The sequence below is a fragment of the Protomyctophum bolini genome (assembly GCF_963924005.1).
Source record: "Protomyctophum bolini genome assembly, chromosome: 24".
NCBI lineage: Eukaryota > Metazoa > Chordata > Actinopteri > Myctophiformes > Myctophidae > Protomyctophum > Protomyctophum bolini.
Window position 1 is genome coordinate 1647831 of NC_137885.1, and position 24352 is coordinate 1672182.

Here is a 24352-nt window from a genome sequence, read left to right on the forward strand (position 1 = left end):
CCGTCTTTAAATAAATTATATTAAAAGTGCCGATGGCAGAATGCATGGGGCTTTCACTTCCTGGGCCACTCGCTTTTCTGAAAGGGGGCGGGGACTGCGGCGCTCTATAGCAGAGACAGTTTGAGGGTCCAATGGAGTTAACCCATTTTGGTGTTAGCATTACGTTATGCTTTAGCTATTTAAAAATAGCAGATCTACAAGCTCATAGCGCGCCACCGAGTGGCGCGCTACGAGCTTGTAGGTCTGCTATTTTTGAAAAAAATCGAAGAGCGACTGACATAGAAGACATTCTTTTAGAATCTGATCTCAGGTCAGAATGGAAAACTGTCAGGATGTAGAAGACATTTTTTTGAATCTGATATCAGGTCAGAATGGGTTAAAGGTAGAGTCAGTGATTTCACTTAATTCAAATATCACTTATTTTTTTGTTTTGTTGTGATAATCCTCTCTACTATAGAGTGTGCTGACCATATAAGGAGTTCCTCCCTGTCCCCAGTTAACCCCTGGGGGTCAAAAAACCTTAGGTTTCGTTTTTGTTCTCTATCCTGATTGGATGAAAGCTTGTGTCCCAAGGCAAAAACGAAACCTAAGGGTTTTTGACTGAAATCACTGACACCCCCTTTAAGAATATAAAAAAACAGGTGGCTATACTAAACAGAGGTGTTTTCCAAAGCGCAGCTCTTCTTCCTCAGTGGTGGATGGTGGATCATGTTGTGGATCCACCAGTTGACCTGCACGGTCCAGCCCTTGTCCTCGCACAGGTCGATCTGCCGCAGGAAGTGCTCCCTGGCCACGTCCTCCGTGCGCTCCTCCTGCAGCGCCTCCCGCAGGTAGCGCATGTCATCCGTCTCGGCGCTGCTCAGCTTGGGGATGCCCGTCAGCAGCATGAGGGAGAACAGGGTGACCAGCAGGCGCTGGTGGGAGCGCAGAGACAGGTAGGCCTCCACGCACATGTCCTATAGAGAGGAGGGGAGGGGAGGGGAGGGGAGGGGAGGGGAGGGGAGGGGAGGGGAGGGGAGGAGAGGGGAGGGAAGGGAAGAGGGGAGGGGAGAGGAGAGGAGAGGGGAGGGGAGGGGAGGGGAGGGGAGGGGAGGGGAGGGGAGGGAAGGGAAGGGAAGAGGGGAGGGGAGAGGAGAGGGGAGGGGAGGGGAGGGGAGGGGAGGGGAGGGGAGGGGAGGGGAGGGGAGGGGAGGGATGAGGGGAGAGGGGAGGAGAGGAGAGGAGAGAGGAGAGGAGAGGAGAGGAGAGGAGAGGGGAGGGGAGGGGAGGGGAGGGGAGGGGAGGGGAGGGGAGGGAAGGGAAGAGGGGAGGGGAGGGGAGGGGAGGGGAGGGGAGGGGAGGGGAGGGATGAGGGGAGGGGAGGGGAGGGATGAGAGGAGAGGAGAGGAGAGGAGAGGAGAGGGGAGGGGAGGGGAGGGGAGGGGAGGGGAGGGGAGGGGAGGGGAGGGATGAGGGGAGAGGGGAGGAGAGGAGAGGAGAGAGGAGAGGAGAGGAGAGGAGAGGAGAGGAGAGGAGAGGAGAGGAGAGGAGAGGAGAGGAGAGGAGAGGTTCAAGTTTGTTTAGTGTCCCCAAAGGGCAAATTGGGTTGCAGCATAGACAGTACATTAAACAAAGAATGAAACTACAAACAAACAAACAGTTCACATAGCGGAGGAGAGGAGCGGAGAGGAGAGGAGAGGAGAGGAGAGGAGAGGAGAGGAGAGGAGAGGAGAGGAGAGGAGAGGAGCAAAAACAGAAAAGCATATAACCAACTAGATATCATATGACACACACACACACACACACACACACACACACGTCAAATCAGGCGTTCTTCCTACCCTGAACCGTTGGAAGTAGAGGCTGGTGCGACCCTTGACCCGGCCCATGACAAACAGGAAGTCAGGCGTGAGGACGAAGGGGACGCGCTCCCTGCGGACACCCCGGAAACTCTTGATGTTGCCCAGGATGTGACCGAAGTCTATGTGGAACAGGTTCCCTGAGGAACCAGAAGATCTAAATCAGGATGTGACCGAAGTCTATGTGGAACAGGTTCCCTGAGGAACCAGAAGATCTAAATCAGGATGTGACCGAAGTCTATGTGGAACAGGTTCCCTGAGGAAGCAGAAGATCTAAATCAGGATGTGACCGAAGTCTATGTGGAACAGGTTCCCTGAGGAAGCAGAAGATCTGAATCAGGATGTGACCGAAGTCTATGTGGAACAGGTTCCCTGAGGAAGCAGAAGATCTGAATCAGGATGTGACCGAAGTCTATGTGGAACAGGTTCCCTGAGGAACCAGAAGATCTAAATCAGGATGTGACCGAAGTCTATGTGGAACAGGTTCCCTGAGGAAGCAGAAGATCTGAATCAGGATGTGACCGAAGTCTATGTGGAACAGGTTCCCTGAGGAAGCAGAAGATCTGAATCAGGATGTGACCGAAGTCTATGTGGAACAGGTTCCCTGAGGAACCAGAAGATCTAAATCAGGATGTGACCGAAGTCTATATTATGGTAGCCTGAGCTAACGTGTTAAGTTTCTGGTCTATAGGGGTGGGTCGCGGCTGAGATTTGCGCACGCCCTGATTGGATCTCACCGATCTGTCCGTCAGCCCTGGCCACTCCTCTCCCACCTAGTGAAGCGCTACGTCACATAATTTGGAACGACACCCACCCGGAAGCGTTGACTCCCACTTCTAGACCAAGGCAGCCAAAGCGTTCCTCCAGGCTTTCATTTTTCGCGCAGACGAAATGAAAGCCTGGGTATCGAGGCTAATATTATGGAACAGGTTCCCTGAGGAACCATGAAGATCTGAATCAGGATGTGACCGAAGTCTATGTGGAACAGGGTTGAAAACCACTGGTTTAAATGGTTATAATTTAACACTGTGTATACACACTATAGCCTACATACCTTGGTCTGTGATCATGATGTTGTCATTGTGTCGGTCTCCTATCCCGAGCACGTACGTGGCCACACAGTAGCCAGCACAGGAGTTCACAAACCGCTCCACGGAATGGCAGTGCTGTAAGCAAATCAATCCATTCAGGAGGGAACCCCTTTTGGTGTTTTAAGCATTGTTATACTTTTAGCTATTGAAAAATAGCAGATCTACAAGCTCATGATCTATGATATGATATGATATGACAGCAGATCTACAAGCTATGATCTTTGTAGGTCTGCTATTTTTGAAAAGTCGTGAAAATGTGGTGCAAATCTTTGAATGTATATTATTTTAGAGCGAATGTTATTTAATTCAAATCTGTGCTTCTAGGGATGGGGGGGGCTAATGGGGGCCCGTAGACTAAATGCATGTCAAACTGGGGGGTCCTTGAAATTAAACGTGTTGAGAATCACTGCTAGAGCCGTAAAAATCTTCTATTGTGGGGGGGGTCCCTGGCACATGTTTTCAAATGGGGGGGGGGGGGTCCGCGGGCTAATTAGTGTCAATTTGGGGGTCCCAGTGGTTTGGGAACCGCTGCCAGTTTGAACTAATGGATCTATTATACTTACAATTTCCTGAAATGGGCATTTGTTCTTAAGCCACTCAAACAAAGCATCTTCCGCAAAAGCTCCGTTGCGTGCTCCCTCATTGGTCTGGACCGTAGCGATGGTCACCGCATCTCTTACAATCTCTATCATACCTGTTGGATATAGGATGCTTCATTATTATTAAGGCCATATTTAAAGATATTTGTGTACATATTGGAATTGGATTAGTATACACATATACAGTAGATTGTTTAAACATCGTTTAAACAATCTACTGTATATGTGTATACTAATCCAACAAGTTATTAAAATATAACTTGTTGCTATAAAGCAACGCTGGGTCTTGGAGGGTTAATTAATTACTTATTTATTATTATTTTATTTCTGTTCTTTATTTCACCTAAACGTCATCAGTGTTGTTCATTGCAATGCCATTTCAATGCCATTGGTCATGATATTTGCTTAAATACCCCCCACAGAGGCTGAAATCCACACAAATTAAAAGTTTCTGGACTGGATTTTTTTTAACCTATGACTTTTGACCTTTAACCCTAATAAAATTAAGTAAAATAATTGTAATATATGTTTTTTTGTGATCATTAGAATGTCTAGAACATGTTTTATTCATTATTGTGAAAGATATCCCCCAAATGTAAATTATTAATTTATTATATTATTATATAATTATTATAAATTGTTCATCAAACTTTATTTTTTTTATTTTTTTTAACATATTTTTTAGTCTTAGTCCGAGTAGTACAAAGTAGTAGTAAGGTTGAAATCATTTTTTTGCAAGTAGAAATGAATGCGGGTCTTAGAGGGTTAAAACAAACAGTCAAAGTGTGCGTGTGTCCATTCGTGTGTGTGTGTGTGTGTGTGTGTGTGTGTGTGTGTGTGTGTGTGTGTGTGTGTGTGTGTGTGTGTGTGTGTGTGTGTGTGCGTGCTTGTACCGTACCGACGTTCTGTCCTGTGGAGATGCAGCCATAGGGAACCAGACACAGATCCAGGGATCTCTCCTGCCAAATGGAGTCCATCAACACCAGCATCTGATCAGGGAGATTTGACCAGAGTTTCCACATGGTTACCAACAATGTCAACCAACCGCCCTACTGTACCATATTCACCCATGCAGTCACTAGTATAGGCAAGGTTATTGTAATTATCTAAAAATATTTAAAAACAAAATGTCCGCTCTGGCGCCATTCATCTTGGCAGTAGAACGCTCCAGTAAACAAAAGCAATTAATCCAATTAATTTCTCTTCAAATTAATAGTCTGTTCAAAGCAGTTTTTGATAATTATTGTTTTCTCGAATAGCAGCAGTTGAGGCAGCTGATAATATTATGCGTTTGGACCATAGACTGTAAAAAAAAAGCGTTCTCCGGGTCTAACATGAACGTAAAATGAAGCCTGTCAGTCCTTGTATTGTAAGTCGCCATCTTTCTAGATCCGTTTGGGCCCAGCTGGCCCATTGGCTGGCCCAGACAACGAGGCGGGACTTCCCCCCTTCTTCTCCGTTGGTTTTTATTTTGACTCGAGTGGGAGGGGAATCCCAATCATAGACTGTAACGGTAGCCACGCCCCTCAGAACATACGCAACTTTATGGCCATTTTTTTAATAAATGGGACCATAATTTTCCAAAAAGAATATTATGACATGAGAAATGAGACTTTAAACTAGTGACTGGAAGCAGAAAGTATTCATGACCATGTTTATTAAGGTAATACAGTCTAGGTGAAGTTGGGCCCAAATACATGGACTTCTATGGGGCTATGGGTTTTTCTGGGTCCAATGACAGCGCCACAACAGGCCATTATATGAACTTTCAGGAAATCCCGATTTCCTCAGTGGCTTCACAAAATATCTGTCTGACTGCCCCCCTGGTTTGGACAGTATATGGATGGATGGATGGAGGCGTGTGATTGGACAGTAAGGATGGATGGATGGAGGCGTGTGATTGGACAGTATGGATGGATGGAGGCGTGCTGACCTGAATCACCAGCATGTCCTGCCGGAGGTCGTCCCCCTGCTTGAAGATGATGCCCACCGGGGGCGTGGCCGAGACCGGGGACGGCATGGAGTGGAACTCCAGCCACAGCGGCTTCTTCTTGGAGGGCATCACTTTACATTTGTCCTCCTGAAGGACACATGTCCATTACTTTACATTTGTCCTCCTGAAGGACACATGTCCATTACTTTACATTTGTCCATCTGAAGGACACATGTCCATTACTTTACATTTGTCCTCCTGAAGGACACATGTCCATTACTTTACATTTGTCCATCTGAAGGACACATGTCCATTACTTTACATTTGTCCTCCTGAAGGACACATGTCCATTACTTTACATTTGTCCTCCTGAAGGACACATGTCCATTACTTTACATTTGTCCTCCTGAAGGACACATGTCCATTACTTTACATTTGTCCTCCTGAAGGACACATGTCCATTACTTTACATTTGTCCATCTGAAGGACACATGTCCATTACTTTACATTTGTCCATCTGAAGGACACATGTCCATTACTTTACATTTGTCCATCTGAAGGACACATGTCCATTACTTTACATTTGTCCATTTGAAGGACACATGTCCATTACTTTACATTTGTCCTCCTGAAGGACACATGTCCATTACTTTACATTTGTCCTCCTGAAGGACACATGTCCATTACTTTACATTTGTCCATCTGAAGGACACATGTCCATTACTTTACATTTGTCCATCTGAAGTACACATGTCCATTACTTTACATTTGTCCATCTGAAGGACACATGTCCATTACTTTACATTTGTCCTCCTGAAGGACACATGTCCATTACTTTACATTTGTCCATCTGAAGGACACATGTCCATTACTTTACATTTGTCCATCTGAAGGACACATGTCCATTACTTTACATTTGTCCTCCTGAAGGACACATGTCCATTACTTTACATGTGTCCTCCTGAAGGACACATGTCCATTACTTTACATTTGTCCTCCTGAAGGACACATGTCCATTACTTTACATTTGTCCATCTGAAGGACACATGTCCATTACTTTACATTTGTCCTCCTGAAGGACACATGTCCATTACTTTACATTTGTCCATCTGAAGGACACATGTCCATTACTTTACATTTGTGCGCGCACACACACACACACACACACACACACACACACACACACACACACACACACACACACACAGTCTTACTCTTACCAAGATCCTTCCTGCTTTGATACGAGGGTCAAAGGGCACCAGAAATTCGGATGGAAGGTCAGCGTTTCTAAGCAGATCCAGAAGTTTCATGGCAACTAATAAGAGACACAATAAATACATATATTCTTTTTAAATATAAAGCTTAAATCTTAATTATTCGATTAATCAAATGACAATAATTGCTAGCTACAGGCAGCCATAGTTCCCCCATATAGGTCCCCCATAAAATATAAAGCTTAAATCATAATTATTCGATTAACCCATTCTGGGCGGGAACCCCTTTTGGTGTAAGCATCATGTTATGCTTTAGCTATTGAAAAATAGCAGATCTACAAGCTCATAGCGTGCCACCGAGTGGTACGCTACGAGCTTGTAGGTCTGCTTTTTTTAAAAATCGAAGAGCGACTGACATTTTTTCTTTCCAAGTCAGAATGAAAACTGTCAGGAGGATGTAGAAGACATTTTTAGAATCTGATCTCAGGTCAGAATGGGTTAATGAAATAATAATAATAATAAAAGTTACAGGCAGCCATAGTTCCCCCATATAGGTCCCCCATAAAATATAAAGCTTAAATCATAATTATTCGATTAATGAAATGATAATTGCAGCCTATAGTTTGGTCCCCCATACCTGTGGCAGGTGTCGGCGGCTCCAACCCGGCCCGGTAGAGCTGTTTGATCTGACCCGCGACCTCCTCCAGGGCCCGGACGGCCTGGACCTGCAGCGCCAAGCCCTCCAGCATGGCCCGACCGCAGCCCAGCAGGTAGGCCTCAAGGACCACCGCCATGCGCTGGCGGAAGTGTGGACACCCCGCCACCTCGCTCCGCACGTACCAGAAGAAGAAATGCCCGATCCTCTTGCTCTGTTTGTTATAGGGGAACAAATACAACAAGCAGAGGACCTGGGTGACTTTACGGAGAATATATACGCCAGCTATACTGAGGGAAGGTAGAATGTTTACTTTGAAAAATAGCAGATCTACAAGCTCATAGCTCGCTCATAGCTCATAGCCGAATGAGCTTGAATAGATCTGCTATTTTTATATATATATAGCTAAAGTATAACATAATGCTTAAAGGTAGAGTAAGTGATTTCACTCAAAAAACCTTAGGTTTCATTTTTGGCTGTGGGACCTAAGCCTTCGTCCAATCAAGATAGAGAGTCAAAAACGAAACCTAAGGTTTTTTGACCCCCAGGGGTTAACTGGGGACAGGGACGAACTCCTTATATGGTCAGCACACTCTATAGTAGGGAGGATTATCACAACAAAACAAAAAAATAAGTGATATTTGAATTAAGTGAAATCACTGAATATGCCTTTAAAACACCAAAAGGTGGTTCCCGCCCCAGAATAGATGAATACTACTTGACTCACACGAAGAGCTCTCCTGATGAGGAAGCGAGCCAGGAAACTATCGTGATACGGTTCCACTTTGAGGATCTGTAATGAACCGATCAGAACAGATACATGATGAAAGCAGGGTGGTAGATCATTGATTGATTGATTGATTGAAATATGTATTAACAGTTTGCAGAATTACAGTACATTTCAAGCACAAACTCAATACACCTCAATACACAGACTGTTAACTGTGAGTGGACGACCCAATTAAGCATTACACTTGTTTACAACAGGGTCCACCATGCTTAATTCATCAAAACATTTAGAGACGTACAAATAGACACTTCTATATATAGTTAAAGAACAGAACAGGAATTCATCATAAAGGAAGCAAAAAGGGAAAAGAAACATATACAGTGAGGGGAAAGGGGGGGGGGGGATTCAGATGGGGGCCAGTTTCGAATTACAGCCGTCCGTAGGTGCCCTTTGAGAGCGGTTTCACATGTCTTAATGACTGTTGGTAGGGCGTTCCACATTTTGGTGGCATAGGAGCGAGAATAATTTAGTCCCTATACAGTAGTCCAACGAACAAGCCAGTAGCCTACATATTATATTAATAATTAAAAATACCACATCACTGTCACTGACAAAATCGTCATAATCGATCATCGAAATATGACATTCTAGGGATATAGCTATTCTGTCTATAGGGTTTGTACTATAGAGCGCCGCAGTCCCCGCCCCCTTTCAGAAAAGCGAGTGGCCCAGGAAGTGGAAGCCCCATGCATTCTCCCATCGGCACTTTTATATAATTTATTTAAAGACGGTTACGCCGCGGACAAAGCCAATTCGGATCGTGACGAATCATGACAATGAACACAATATTTTGGGACGATCAAATCATTAGAAAGAAGAAAAGAAAGTCAGGAGACAACACTATTTGTTTTATTTTTCGTCTTATAAATTATTTGATCGGCCCAAAATATTGTGTTCATTGTCATGATTCGTCACGATCCGAGTTGGCTTTGTCCGCGGCGTAACCGTCTTTAAATAAATTATATTAGAAGTGCCGATGGAAGAATGCATTGGGGTTTTCATTTCCTGGGCCACTCGCTTTTCTGAAAGGGGGAGGGACTGCGGCGCTCTATAGGGTTTGTACTATAGCGTCTGACTCTTTGTATTGGCATCTTCAGCACCCTCTGCTGGACACATTTGCATACAGCGTGACAAAATACATACAGACAAACGGACGGCCTCAACAGCATGCAGTGTTGTTCTTGGCAGCAAATTTAAATTTTAGTTTTAGTCATATAGTCTCTTGAATATATAGTTTTCATTTAGTTTTAGTCACATTTAAGTCACCTGGAATGTTTTAGTGTTAGTCCAGTTTTAGTCGACTAAATATCATACGTTTTTAGTCGACTAAATCTACAGTTGATTTAGTCGACTAAAATGTATTTTGGCGGGCCTTGATGCCGCCGTAATGACTGTTTTTACACCGATCTACAAGCTTGTAGATCTGCTATTTTGTAAAATGACTTATACTGGATCTCTTGTCCACTAGTCCCTTCCTAACATTTTAGTCTAGTTTGTATTTGTTGACGAAATTGTCAGTATATATTTAGTCTTAGTTTTAGTCACCGTAGCTTAGTTATCATTTAGTTTCTATTTAGTTTTCCTCGGTGGAAAGATGTAGTCGACGGACATTTTTCGTCTCAGCTTTAGTCGACGGAAATCAACACTGCTCAACAGTTCGCACGTGCTTTGCGGACAAACTACTATAAAGGAAACTACCGGTATTACCTGCACCAGCTGCAGCAGATACTTCAGCACGTCATCGTTGGACAGAACCTCCAGCCTCCGGACCGCCAGTCTCCTGACCCGCTCGTCCACGAAGTCCACCCCGAGCAGCTCCAGCGCCACGGACAGCTCCAGCTCTGCGGGCCGCTCCCAGTGGCCCAGGAGCCAGTGGACGTCCTCCACCGCGGTGCGGTTCAGCCAGTCCACGCTGCGCAGGTACTGGGGCAGGTTGGAGGCGTAGAGGCAGCTCTCCTCCCGGAACCTCTGGAGACGAGACCCGTCCGTGGCGGCGGCCGGCGAGGGGGGAGGTGACGTGCTGACGTCAGAGAGCGAGGAGGGAGATGCCTGCATGGAGTAATGGAAGGTAAAAAGAGGGGGACTGGTGCCAGGTGGTGATGGGGAAAGAGAGGGACTGGTGCCAGGTGGTGATGGGGAAAGAAGGGGACTGGTGCCAGGTGGTGATGGGGAAAGAGGGGGACTGGTGCCAGGTGGTGATGGGGAAAGAAGGGGACTGGTGCCAGGTGGTGATGGGGAAAGAAGGGGACTGGTGCCAGGTGGTGATGGGGAAAGAGGGGGACTGGTGCCAGGTGGTGATGGGGAAAGAGAGGGACTGGTGCCAGGTGGTGTAGGGGAAAGAAGGGGACTGGTGCCAGGTGGTGATGGGGAAAGAGAGGGACTGGTGCCAGGTGGTGATGGGGAAAGAAGGGGACTGGTGCCAGGTGGTGATGGGGAAAGAAGGGGACTGGTGCCAGGTGGTGTAGGGGAAAGCCTGACGGGGGAGTGCGCACTACGCACACGCTCGGTCGCGTCAGAAACGAAGGCGGCTTTGGAGGAGACGCGCTCCTCCTCCGGGCAGTCCCACAGGGAGATCATGAAGACGTCCTCCATGAGGTCCTTCCCGTCCAGGCGGAGGTCCTCGTGGGAGCCGGACCGGCCCGCGAAGCCGTCGACGAGCGGCCAGTCCACGAGCGCAGCGGGAGCCTCGTCGACGAGCTGCGCCACGGGGACCACGTACAGGTGGAGCCCGAACTTCAGACACTGTCGAACCCAGAGGAAGTCGCCGAGGGAGACGCCGCCCGTCAGGAACTCCTCCCTCCCCGAGACCTTCAGGACCAGGCCGTCCAGCGGATCACAGTGGAAGCCCTGGTCGGCCATCACCTGTCGGAAGACCTTGAGAAGGATGTCGGGCGTCGCTGTGAGGTCCACCTTCACGGTGAAGCTGACGCGGTTGAAGTGGTGGAGCGTGACCTTGAGCTTTCTGCTCAGGTGAGCCTGCAGCTCGTCGGGGACGGGGAACTCCGTGGCCCTGCACCGTCGCCTCGACGACGCCAGTTTTCTGGGGCGGGGGGCCTCGCCGTCATCAAGGCCGTGGCCAATCAGCTGGACCAGACCTTTCCGCAGCTCCCGCCTCTCCTTCGAGTCGTCCACCTCGCACGGCTGCGTCGTGACGCGCTCCTCCTCCGGGCTCGGCGACAGCGGGGGGGAGGAGGATGTCGTGGTCGTGCGGTTGCAGGGCAGGACCACGGGGAAACCGTAGCGGTCTAGGAGGATGGTGACGGCCATGGAGTCGTTCACGTCAGGGTTGGTGGCCGAAGACAACTTGTCTGCTGGGTAGGTGAAGGCCTCCTTCACCTCCTCCTCTGGGTAGGGCCACATGTGGAGGGTGTGAGGCCCCTGGCAGAGGAGAGACCTGGAGAGATGGAAATATTAGATTTTCTTTTTTTTTTGTCATAGTCTTTAAAATAGTTTTAATTTACTTTTAGTCACACATTTTTGTCCCCTGGAATGTGTTGGTGTTAGTCAAGTTTTAGCCGACTAAATCTACAGTTGATTTAGTCGACTAAAATGTATTTTGGTGGGCCTTCATGCTGTCGTAATGACTATTTTTACACTTGCTTAAAATTGCCGATCTACAAGCTCACAACGCGAGATCAGCTATTTTTTAGCATGCAACCAAGTGTAAGATGACTTATAGTGGATCTCTTGTCCACTAGTCCCTTCCTAATATTTTAGTCTAGTTTTGTTTTGTTTTTGACGAAAATGTCTGTAGGCCTATATTTAGTCATAGTTTTAGCTCAATGTCTGCCAACGACCTACTTGACTCCTTTTTTAGCAACTCCCACAGCGCCAACGACGTCTTTGTCGTCTTTTTCAGACGGGTATAACATTGGACCAAAAAAAAAAAAAAAAAAAAATCTTTTTTTTTTTTTTTTTTTTTAACAAAAAAATGAAAATTTAAATTAAAAAAAAAAATGTATAGAGACTGGCGCTTAGGGACTTTTTGGCACTTCTTAAAAGCGATGAATGAGTTAGTCATCATGACTTAGTTTTCATTTCGTTTCCATTTAGTTGTCGTCAGGTAGGAAAAAGGTAGTCGACGATCATTTTCGTCTTAGTTTTAGTCGACGAACACAACACCGTTTCATACAATGTACGAAGTAAACGCATAATTATTGTAGTTTAAGGGCTCTGTTTTCGTCCATGCTAAACCCCTTATCTCTAAACTATACTTTGCCCTTTCTTATACAATTTTGAAAAACATTTTTGAATAGACTTTGTATTATAAACTAAACCAAAAAACCAAAAGAGCATTCAGTAAGGGAACGCCGTGGTCAGATATTCAGGTATTGTAACTTGCTTGTTTGTGTGTAAGTTGACATTTCTTATCATTTAACTCATAGAATGCTGAAAGCGTTTTTAAACGTTTTATTATAGCCACCCCTAAGAAGCGCATAACGTTTTTATACGTTTTATGGTCCAAAAAACGTTTTTTTATTGATTACTATAGTTCAACTATATTTGCGCCCGGACAACTCATAATGTAACACCGATCGGCTCTAAAAAGAGTTAAAACCCCCCCCTGCTGAAAAGAGGTGTTGGTCTGAGAAGCGTCTGGCACCGCCTATTGGTTGGTCTATGCGAGGACGTACGACGTAATGGAGACGGCCGTCCGGCATAGACCAACGCAGATGTCAGGGGATCTAAAATGGATGGGACAATGCTCTTGTCTGTGTGAATACACTCGATTCCCCCTCCCCTCCTGTTTCTACATGGTTTCTCCCGAGGGAGAATGGTGGGGGGGGGGGTCTCTTCCTCTTGGATCGCATTGGCAGTTCCCCCCCCACTCCCGAGTCCCCACTGCTTTCAACTGCAAGGCTTGCACTCTCATTCTCGGAACAAGATACAACGCGATTTGCTCTCTGCCCGTATATAATTGATTTCATAACGTTTGCCAGACACATGTGGAGTTAGTCATCGACAGATTGCACATCATTATCGAGGGACCGCCATGATACGTTGGTCGCTGATCGCGAGCCGTACTGCTGCTGCTGTTGCTTTGCTCGCATCCATCCATCCATCCACCCCCCTTTCTCGTTACAACAGGCTATTATAAACTCACCGTCGAGCAGCCTGCCCTGCACCTAATGTGATAAAATGAACGGCAGGACATAATCGGATCGATTATTATCTGTCTATCAGCAACATACGGGTGTTTGTCTTGCAACGACAGGTGGTGCTTTCTCGTTTTTTTTTTCTCCCAAACACGTTGCGTGCTGCTTCTGCTGCTGCATCCAACCATCCACCCCCCTTTCTCGTTACAACAGGCTATTATAAACTCACCGTCGAGCAGCCTGCCCTGCACCTAATGTGATAAAATGAATGGCAGGACATAATCGGATCGATTATTATCTGTCTATCAGCAACATACGGGTGTTTGTCTTGCAACGACAGGTGGTGCTTTCCCGTTGTTTTTTTTCTTCCAAACACGTTGCGTGCTGCTTCTGCTTCTGCCGCATCCATCCACGATCGTCGTTGTTTTTTTTCCCAAACATGTCCAGACACAATCCGATCCAGTCTCGCGTCTCACCTTATAGATACGCGAGACTGGATCGATGAGGTTAGTGGTATGTCTGGACATGTTTGGAGCGGCACACGACAATCGACAATAATGTTGATTATGCAAGATCATTTCCTCAAAGCCTAGTTGCCCCCCCCCCCCCCCTGTTACTGCGATTGTAGCTCGAATCACAGAATGAGTTCAATGAGCGTAGGGAGAGGGCACATATGGGGCTACGATTGAGGCTGATTTATATTTTCTAACAACTTAGGAGAGAGACTGACCACGATGCAGGCAGAAGAAAGTTTCCAAGTCCGTTTTATGATCAGATAATTATGTGCATCAAGACTCTCTGCTTTCATAAGAAAAAAACTAATACTGTAATTGCGAATGCAATGAGCACTTACTATGAGACCTAGCAGATCACGTCTGTCTGTCTGTCTGTCTGTCTGTCTGTCTGTGTGTGTGTGTGTGTGTGTGTGTGTGTGTCTGTCTGTCTGTCTCGCTTACTGTATATGTGGACCTGGCCCTTTTGTGCCCATATATGGAGCTGAGTGATTTGTGAGTCATGGTGACATGAGTGTGATGGCGTGGTCCTGCTTTGGGGACTCCTTATATGGTTATGGCTGAGTCATGGTGACATGAGTGTGATGGCGTCTTTTGTGACCATATATGGAGCTGGCGTGGTCCAAGCACTAACTATGACACCCTGCAGATCATGTCTGTAATTTATTCTAATTGTTATTGCAATTTACGATCTGCGTTCGCTTTCCGCGTTCGCGCGTCTTACTCGTAATAATAAAAATCACACCCCTGTGAAGTGAGCAGTGCAATGTTGTGAAGTGAGCAGTGCAACATTGCACTGCTCACTTCACTGGGGTGTGATTTCTATTATTATTACAGTATTAGTATTTTTCTTATGAAAGCAGAGAGTATTCTGTTTCATACGGTATATAGTATGTACATGTCGCTATAGGCCTTATTTTGTGAATATTTAGTTGTTAGGTCCATGCTTTCTCTAAAATTATCTTTTTCAGAGAACTTTAGAGATGGCATGGGCCTGAATAACTATTATTCACAAAATAAGGCCTATAGCGACATGTACATACTATATACCGTATGAAACAGTCGACTCTCTGCTTTCATAAGAAAAATACTAATACTGTAATAATAATAAAAATCACACCCCTGTGAAGTGAGCAGTGCAATTGCACTGCTCACTTCACAGGGGTGTGATTTTTCTGGGTGGTATTTTTCTTATGAAAGCAGAGAGTCTACTGTTTCATACGGTATATAGTATGTACATGTCGCTATAGGCCTTATTTTGTGAATAATAGTTCTTCGGGTCCATGCCTTCTCTAAAGTTCTCTGGTGGGCGCAAGCTGCATTCAATAGCCAATTAGTGACAAACTGTATATGTGTACAATGTGTACTGTTTTCCTCCTAAAAGTAGACATTCAGGGCTTTCATTCGGTATATGGTTTGTATAGGATATTATTTGTGCTCAATTTTATATCGGTCTTTTGAACTAAAAAAACTGAACTGAAATGTCTGTCAACTTCAGGCCTCCATATCTCTGTTGTTTTTTTTCACAAGCAGCGTGCAGGCAAAAGCAGGTGTTAGAAAAAGGTCAATATCTCCAGAATGGAAGATGGTAGAATCATAATTTTTTTTTTAAATTGAAGTGGACAAGTTGGGCTTTCTTTTGATTTATGCGGTGTGATTCACGCTATAAGAGGCCCCTCGCTGTGGGCCCCCCAAAAAGTTCAAAAAGCCCATGTTAACCCTTCAGCACCAGTAAGCCATGGTCCGCTAGAACCTGTAGCAGTTAAAGTGTTAAAAAAGAATGTCTGTAATTCACTTAATTTACAACAACATGTTGGGAAAGTTTGAGAGCAAGAGTGTCTGTCCTGTTGTCCGTTTTGTTTGTCTGTAAACTCACTGTTTAACAGTTTTTAGTTATTTAATGTTTATCATATTTATGTATTTTTTATTATGTATTTGTATGTGGAACATTTACATTGCCTGTTTTAACTGAACTACTCATTATCATTGTCGATAATATTCTGATGTCATACAAAAAATGCCTAATAAAAACAGTATTAAAAAAAAAAAAACTGTGAAGTTGTTTACAAAAAGAAAAAATACTTGGAAAACATGCACATGTACATATGATACTATTTTTCTACTCTTTGTCTTTTTTTGCACTCTATATTATCCTTGCTGTGTTTTGCTGTTTGCTGTTATATTATATATTTGCTGTCTGAAGGAAGCCAAACTAAAATAAGTTTGACTCTCATGTACCTGTAGTGCTGTAGCTACACAAGACGTGACAATAAAGCACAACATTGAACCTTGAACAGACAAAACATCTGTTCTTATAACTCTTTCTACGTATGTAGAACACATGCAACAGTTTTAACAACCAAATTGATGCTTTGAAACTTGAAAATGACACTTCATTAATGATCTTGTTTGCCCCTCTTTTGATTTTATTTCTAGTTTTTAACCTTTTAAACCTTTTAATTTGTTTCCTAATAAATATGTCTGTACTTCTTTCTGTAAAGCGACTTTGGGTACCTGGAAAAGCGCTACATAAATTGTACACACTAAACCCAAGCGTTTAGGTTATAAACTGTTTTAAACACATAATTTGTAACACTTTTTAAACGTGTCACAGTGTTTAGATTATAAACGGAAGAACATGTTTAATCGCCTGTAACACTTTTTAAACACATAAACGTGTTTAGTTTTTACAATCAAAGTCAGTCATATAGGCGTTTAGAATTTGAACACTAGAAGGGCTGTATTTTGCGTGTCTTAAGTACCAGGTCTTATTCCCTAACTTGAGTAAACTAAAGACCTGGAGGCGTGGTCAATGCTCTTTGGCCACTCAGAATAGCCAAATGGCATTGACCACGCCTCCAGGTCTTTAGTTTACTCAAGTTAGGGAATAAGACCTGGTACTTAAGACACGCAAAATACAGCCCTAGGTGTTCTCGTGAGGTGTTTGAGTGAACTCGTGTTCTACTGTATTTTATGACCATTAATAAACATTTGGCATTTTATTATTACACACATGGTGTTTAGGTTTAAACGCGTCGTGTTCCAGGGATTTACAGTTTAAAAAACCCCAAAAGAGCATTCAGTAATGGAACGCCGTGGTCAGATATTCAGGTATTGTAACTTGCTGGAGTGAGTTGATTAAATGCTGTTTGTGTGTGAGTTGACATTTCTTTCTGTAGGAACCAAAGCGCAGTCTGTTTGACAAACAGGTTTAGAGTCTCACTCTTACTGCAAAAAAGCTTCTATCCCCGAAAAACCAGATACATGAACGAACAAGGAAAACGCTAGCCCGCACCCCCCCCCACACACCTTTGCCCCCTTCCTGCACTGTTAAGCTCAAATTGCACCTCTATAAACTATTTCTGTTGTATATTTATGGAACATAGCCTACTGTGAAGTTGTTTACAAAAAGAAAAAATACTTGCTACTAGGAAAACATGCACATGTATACATATGATACTCTTTATCTACTCTTAATACTCATAAATATGTCTGTACTTCTTTCTGTAAAGCGACTTTGGGTACCTAGAAAAGCGCTAAATAAATCGTATATATTATTATTATTAAGTGTCATTTGAAGCACCATATGTTTCAGCATCAATTGCGTTGTGCACATGTATCAGAGAATGACTGACTGAATAAACACGAGGCCATGCATGTGGACATTGGACGCAAACTGACCTGTGGTCAAAGAGCAGAAGGTTGACAAAGTACAGCACCTTCCCCTTCCCTTTCTGCTGGCCGTCCGGTGCCTTAGCATTGGCACCGCCGGCGGCGTTGCTGTCGTTGGTGTTGATGGTGAGGCCCAGCTTGGTGCCGCGCGGCAGGTCCCTGAGCAGCATGTCGAACTCCAGCCACTCGTTCCACAGCACCTCGCCGGCGAAGGCCTTCGGAGAGGACACCACCGCGGAGAGAACCTTGTTGCCGAGAAGTAGGGTGACTTCCACGTACGCGGACTGAGGGGCTTTGTCGGGGAGCGTCGGGACGTCGAAGCCCAGGAGTTTGACCCTGAACCTCCGGTGGCAGTCCCACAGGGAGATCATGAAGACGTCCTCCGGGTCCCTCCCGTCCAGGCGGAGGTCCTCGTGGGAGCTGGACCGGCCCGTGAAGCTGTCGACGAGCGGCCAGTCCACGAGCGCGGGAGCCTCGTCGACGAGCTGCGCCACGGGGACCACGTACAGGTGGAGCCCCCGGTCGGACTTCAGACACTGTCGAACCCAGAGGAAGTCGCTGAGGGAGAAGTCGCCCGTCAGGAACTCCTCCCTCCCCGAGACCTTCAGGACCAGGCCGTCCAGCGGATCACAGTGGAAGCCCTGGTCGGCCATCACCTGTCGGAAGACCTTGAGAAGGATGTCGGGCGTCGCCGTGAGGTCCACCTTCACGGTGAAGCTGATGCGGTTCAAGTGGTGGAGCGTGACCTTGAGCTTTCTGCTCAGGTGAGCCTGCAGGTCGCTGGGGACGGGGAGCGCCGTGGTCCAGGGCTCTGTGGCGTAGGCCTTTTCGTCTCGGCCCTTCAGCTCCCGTCGCCTCGGCGACGCCAGTTTTCTGCGCGTGAACGTGAGCTCCCCCAGCCTGTCGGGGGCCTCGCCGTCGAGGTCGTGGCCAATCAGCTGCACCAGACCTTTCTGCTGCTCCCGCCTCTCCTTCGAGTCCACCTCGGACGGCCGCGTGACCACCATCCTCGCCGCCATGCGTCCGGTGGCGTCGCAGGACCATGGAATGTCTAACGTCCTTAGGATCTGATAGTCGTCGTAGACCTCGTACCAGTCCTGAGCCCTGGCGTAGAGCAGGATGTACTCTTCAGGGTCCAGCAGCGCCTGTGGGTCAGGAATCCAGTTCTGCTCCTGTGCCTGCAGACCAAAGAAATGATCAGCAGTGAAAAAAGTACTCCAATGTTTTACTTAAAGGAGAATTTCATGCTAGAAGGCTTTCTTATACCTCTCGTTGCACCAAAGTGGTCTAGCTGTTATTTTGTGCAAAAACGCATTATTGGGCCCTCATGGGCCCTCAAGGGGCACTGGGTTTTAGTGCTAATTCGCTTATTTCCATCGCTATAAAAATTTTTCATAATGAATTCTCTTCATAATGTCAACAGTATGTGTAAAGACACTACAACTCTCGTGTATCGCAAGACCTCACAAGACTTTGTGAGCTCCATGCAAGTGGATGGAGCTCACGAAGTCTCGAGAGATGGAAAAAAGCAAATTTAATAGCACTAAAACCCAGCACCCCATTCAGGGCTTGTGGTGGGAAATAGCCTTAGGCCCTCATTTATCAATCGAGTGTAAAATCTGCCACAGATTCGAGTGCAGGTTTCGTAGTACACCCACGTCGCCACGGCATTTATAAAGTGATCGCAAACAGCTGATCCTTCCTTAATTTCGTTCTGACGTTAATAAATGTGACGGCTGAAATCTATCTGGCACGCCCTATGAAATCAAGCCTCGCCCTCGTTTTTGCGACATGAACAATTGCAATACGACGGCTGGTAAGTTTTGTAACCAGGGTTACAGGAAAAAATACGTTTCTCCCGTGCCTTATTGCTGCCCACACCCCCCTCTCTTGACACACACACACACACACACACACACAGACGCACACGCAACTTGCAAGCCCAAAAAGAACGAACACCTGCATGAATTAAATAAAGTTGTAGGCCTACCCTGTCTGTTTTCCTCTCACCTCGCTTGCTTTGCTGTCATGTCCACGCATGCATGCATATACATGACACATCGACATCGCATCGCCATGAATGGAATTAGTTTGTAGGCTGGCCTATATTAATTTTACCCATTCGTGCTCAGTGCACGGCGAAGACTGCGCACTGCTGTGATATTAAAGTCCTGTAGGTGACTGCCGACATGATAGCCTAGCTCTCTCATACAGCATGAGAGAGGCTATCATGTCGTCAAGGCAGTCATAATCAACGTTTATGTAGTGATTTCTGATTTGATCATTGATGAACGAATCATAAACATATGGATGAAGGCTTGCCGCTTGCATGTGTGCTGGTATGTGTTGGCGACGCACGCCGCGGTCCCGCGATCCTCCCGAGCCCCGAAAATGATCTCGCTTTTATCTGAACTGTCAAAACTGTCAAAACTGTCTAAGCACTTATAAATGGTGAATGATTAAGCCCCTTACGCCTATAGCCTGCTAGTACTTACTACAAATAGGCAAGCTGTATGCTTGTCACATGTCACTTGGAAATAAAGGCGTGCAGTCCATTCATGCCTTTTTTTTAAAATAATATCATAATCGCATATGCCGCATTACCGTGTCCGCATGCGCTCCAAAATCATCTCACAAGTGCGCTCGCATAACAAGGCCAGTAAAGCAGTGTTTGATTAAGCACAAACTAATACATTGTAAACATGTTATATTGTTTTTAATTGCGCGATTTTAATTACTTGTAAAGTTGGAAATCTCTCTTTTGTTTTTTACATACACATACCGTTTTATATTAACATTTTAGGAGTGAAAACATATGTTTAGATGCCTGTGACAGTGTCAGCAGTTCAGACAAGGCTGCTCCGCTTGTGTACGACAGAAAAACAGCCAAGGAAAAAGCGTAAGCAAGCTGCCGAGCAGACGTGGGATTTGAACGTTGTCACGTTCAATTTCAAGCTTTGCCGGAAATGGTAAATGTCAAAAATGTCGGCAATTTCGGCGTGCACCCATATTTTGGCGTACGCACGGTTGATAAATGAGGGCCTTAGAGTATATATGAATAGAGAAGACACCCGAGTTCTCCTTCCAGAGGCTCCATAGAGACAGATAAAAACCCCTGTGTTCACCTGCATGTAGAGGCGGAGCCGCAGCTCTCTGACATTGCACCGGGCCGGCAGAACCACCTCCAGATCACCTGGACCGGTCCCTACGGAACCACCACCACTGGACCGCTGCTGTGGCAGAACCACCTCCATGAGATCACCTGGACCGGTCCCTACGGAACCACCACCACTGGACCACCGTGGCTGTGGAGGAGGTCCTCCTCCCGGCCCTCCTGGGACAGGGCGGAACTCAAACAGGAACAGCACGCTGTTCTCAGACCATTTCCCAGACAGTGTTTCTGCTGGGAGCTCCGTAGCATGCTGTCCTATGGACTGATCCAGGAACCCAGAGCTGCTCATCTTGAGCTATATGGAGGGAGAGAGAGAGAGAGAGAGAGAGAGAGAGAGAGAGAAAGTCAGACAGACAGACAGACAGACAGACAGACAGACAGACAGACAGACAGACAGACAGACTGATTAATTAGCATCAAGCCCAAACGTGCAAGTGGATGACTTTCTTTTAATTATGGGGTTGTTTTTTTCTTTTTTTCTTTTAGGGGTGCAGATATGACCATTGGGGGTGCAGGCCAGGGTCTAGTACTCCCCTCGTCAGGAAAAGCATTTGAATACTGCACTTACAGTAAGTACAATTGTAATGTATTTTTTACTTTACTTGAGTACTTCCAATTTCCTCTGCTAGAATTATTTGAACACTTTAGTTACTAGTTACTTTGCAGATTTGGATTAGTATTACCAGTAAGACGCCTGAGGGCGAGAAGCGGCCTCGCCCTAAATGGCGTGGCCACGTGCACGCATTCGCCTGGGTGACCGCAGACTGCTGGGCGAGAGCTGGCGCTTTGCATGGATGGTCAGATCAACATATGGGATGAATTCTGTACTGGCGATATATGGAGGAGTGTGCAGGGTTTGATGTGGTCAGATCAACATAATGGAATGTCAGAACAGGTCAGCTCTATATATGGAGATCTAAGGGTTTGAGTTGCACTGTAGAGTTGCAGGCCAATTTTGATGACATCAGAGATCTCCACATATGGGCTTAATATTGATGACATCACGTGATGTCACAAGGCATGACCATATGGGGTGTGACTGACTGACTGACTGACAGGAAATGCACAATTTCATAGTTAACTGCGACCTGTGGTCGCAAACAAAACATGCATATTGCCCACTTCATACATTTCGGTCATTTTAAAATACAATGTGTCATGGTTGTAAGCTTGTAGATTTGCTATTTTCAATAGCAAGCAAGCAAATGTTGGTTGAATTTTAGTTCTGAAAACCCCTCTGCATATCAATGATAAAGAGTATGTATAACTTCCCATTATGCAACAATGCAGTGTTTATTATTTAACTGCTTTTTTAAATGCCATTTTTTACATAAATGCCAAATCACCATAACATATAGCAGCACAGGACAGGACAGCACAACACAACGAGCAACTGATAAATAATAAAAAACAGAAATCTTACCTGCTTTAATAAATGCTATTCCTAAATGAGGAAACAAAGTGTGTGCGCTTCGTCTGCACGTAACCGTGTGTGTGTGTGTGTGTGTGCGCGTGCGTGTGTGTGTGTGGGTGTGTGTGTGTGTATAGAGAACTGGACTCACCTGAGCTTCCTGTTTCCTGCTCCAGGACTTCCTCATTCTCGTGTGACTCCAGAGTCCAGAGGACGTGCACAGAATGTCAGAGAGGCAGGGGCACTTTTGGACAAAAATAGCTCGCGACGCGTTGAGAGCTTGCACAACCCAGCACTCTTTAGCTAGTGGAGATGCAGTGTGTGTGTATACGACATGGATTTCTAAACTAATTTGTTCAACGCAAAAATACTGTGTTCAAGTTCGGGAGGGGAAAAAAAGCTATTCTCCTGAATGAAGTTCAAGAGGGGAAAAAAATATATTCTCCTGAATGCTGCTTTCCTTCCGGCATGGCATGGAAAGGAGAGGAGTGGCTTTTATTGCATTTCTTTCACCATGTAGTAAACGCTATACATTCGTGGTCTGGGAGAGGGCAGTTGTTTTACAGACGGGGTAAAAGGGGCAGGGGCTGAAGCCCCCTTTGATGTCTACGTCCCTGTGTGACTATAGAGGGTATATATGCACGTGACATCATCGTACCTGGAAGTTATGCGGGAACGCCCACTGAGTGGCAAAAAAAATAACTACTTTCTGGCCTCGACAGCCCCGTTCATCCAAACAGAAAAGTCCTGTCTGATTGCATTAAACCAGGGGTAACCAACCAGGGGTTGGGAGCTACCAGTATAGCTTGCACGAGCCATTGAAGTAGATCCCGCGGAGTGAGCTGGTGTCAGACTGACAGGCAGCCAGCCATCACTACCAAAACACAGGACGTGGATTTTGACTAGCTTGCAGACATGTGTATCGAGTCATCAACTGCAGAGTTTGTTTGTTCTCTTGTTTGACCGCTATCCGTGGTGAAGCACAACTTGTGCATAATAGTCATGCATATCAGAACAGAACTACGGTATAAAAAACCCACTGAGCTAAACAGCCTCTGACTCACCACTATACCTACACATGGAAAGCAGTCCGACTATGGAAAAATACATTTGTCTTAATATTTTGGCATTGATTATCAGTATTTATTCTTATTTAAACTATAGTGTTTGTGTGCACATGAATTGAGCCTGTCAAAGTGTTTTTTTAAACATAGCCTATTTTAGTGGTAGATCATGGCTTACAATTGGGAATAAAATGGGCTCTTGGGCTTGAAAAGGTTGGTTACCACTGCATTAAACAATGTTAAACTCACCAACATTGCAGCTGTACGAAAAGCTTGAATTATCCTCTTTCTATCTGCAAAGTTTTTGTTTCATAAAAATCCACCATGGAAACGTTATGAGTTACTTTCTGTCAAAAAAATTCCTGGAAGTGCTTGTTTTCAATAACACAACATTTCGCTGCCTCCTGCACTATGTGACATTTAGAAACAGGTGGTACGGTCGGACGGTTGAGTGATTTCCAAAGAGCGCTTCCAACACTCCAACACTCCAACATGCTGCTCAATGTTCTGCCACTCAGTCTAGATGAGGGGGGCGTGTCCTGATGGGGAAATCATGCATGTGCATACATGACAAGTTTTACTGGAAAGGGGTTTTCCTGCACCATTGTTCCTCCATTGTCGTGCTCAGGTAACAACCTACACAAAGACAATGAACTGACAATTAGTGTAAGTGCCCATGCAAAGACTTTAACCCCTTTTGGTGTTTTAAAAGCATTATGTTATACTTTAGCTATTGAAAAATCTTCAACTGGTTTGGCTTGTTCACAATTAGTGTTGATTTCGTCGACTAAAACTAAGACGAAAGATGTTCGAGACTAAATATATTGACAATTTCGTCAACAAATAAAAACTAGACTAAAATGTTAGGAAGGAACTAGAGGTGTAGAGGTGGGTGGAGGTGGGTGGAGGATGTAGAGGTGGGTGGAGGTTGTAGAGGTGGGTGGAGGTGGGTGGTGTCACGGTGCAACTCAGGATATGTAGAACCCAATTGCAGAAACAGAGCAGGAGCAGAGCAGGTCAAATGTAGGTGATTTATTCTCCAAAACACAGGAACACAAGAGAACGCAGGAGAATACAAAGAACACTACAAGAACATAACTAGGACTGAACACTAACAACATCTATAATCAAGCAGGGAACATAAGGGACTGAGGGTTTAAGTAGACACAGGGATCACAATACACAGGTGAACAGAACAAACAATCAACACTGGGATTGGCTGGGAGACTAACGGAGAAAACTAGTAATCACAGGGAGGTGAGACAAGACAGGCAAACACAACTAGGCAGAACAGGAAACACTAGG

General features: G+C 45.5%; 1 protein-coding gene across 1 annotated transcript; it reads right to left on the reverse strand.

The window, feature by feature from the left end:
* Positions 1–650: 650 nt before the first annotated feature.
* Positions 651–20861, reverse strand: LOC308311472 (phosphatidylinositol 4,5-bisphosphate 3-kinase catalytic subunit gamma isoform-like; the record flags this gene model as incomplete). The annotated part of the gene is made up of 12 exons (XM_080758158.1): positions 651–956; positions 1821–1978; positions 2893–3004; positions 3493–3623; positions 4427–4517; positions 5462–5608; positions 6682–6776; positions 7313–7544; positions 8058–8123; positions 9828–11514; positions 17410–18578; positions 20526–20861. The coding sequence occupies 12 exons, from the start codon at positions 20859–20861 to the stop codon at positions 651–653; spliced, it is 4530 nt and encodes a 1509-aa protein (XP_080614284.1).
* Between the last annotated feature and the right edge of the window lie 3491 nt (positions 20862–24352).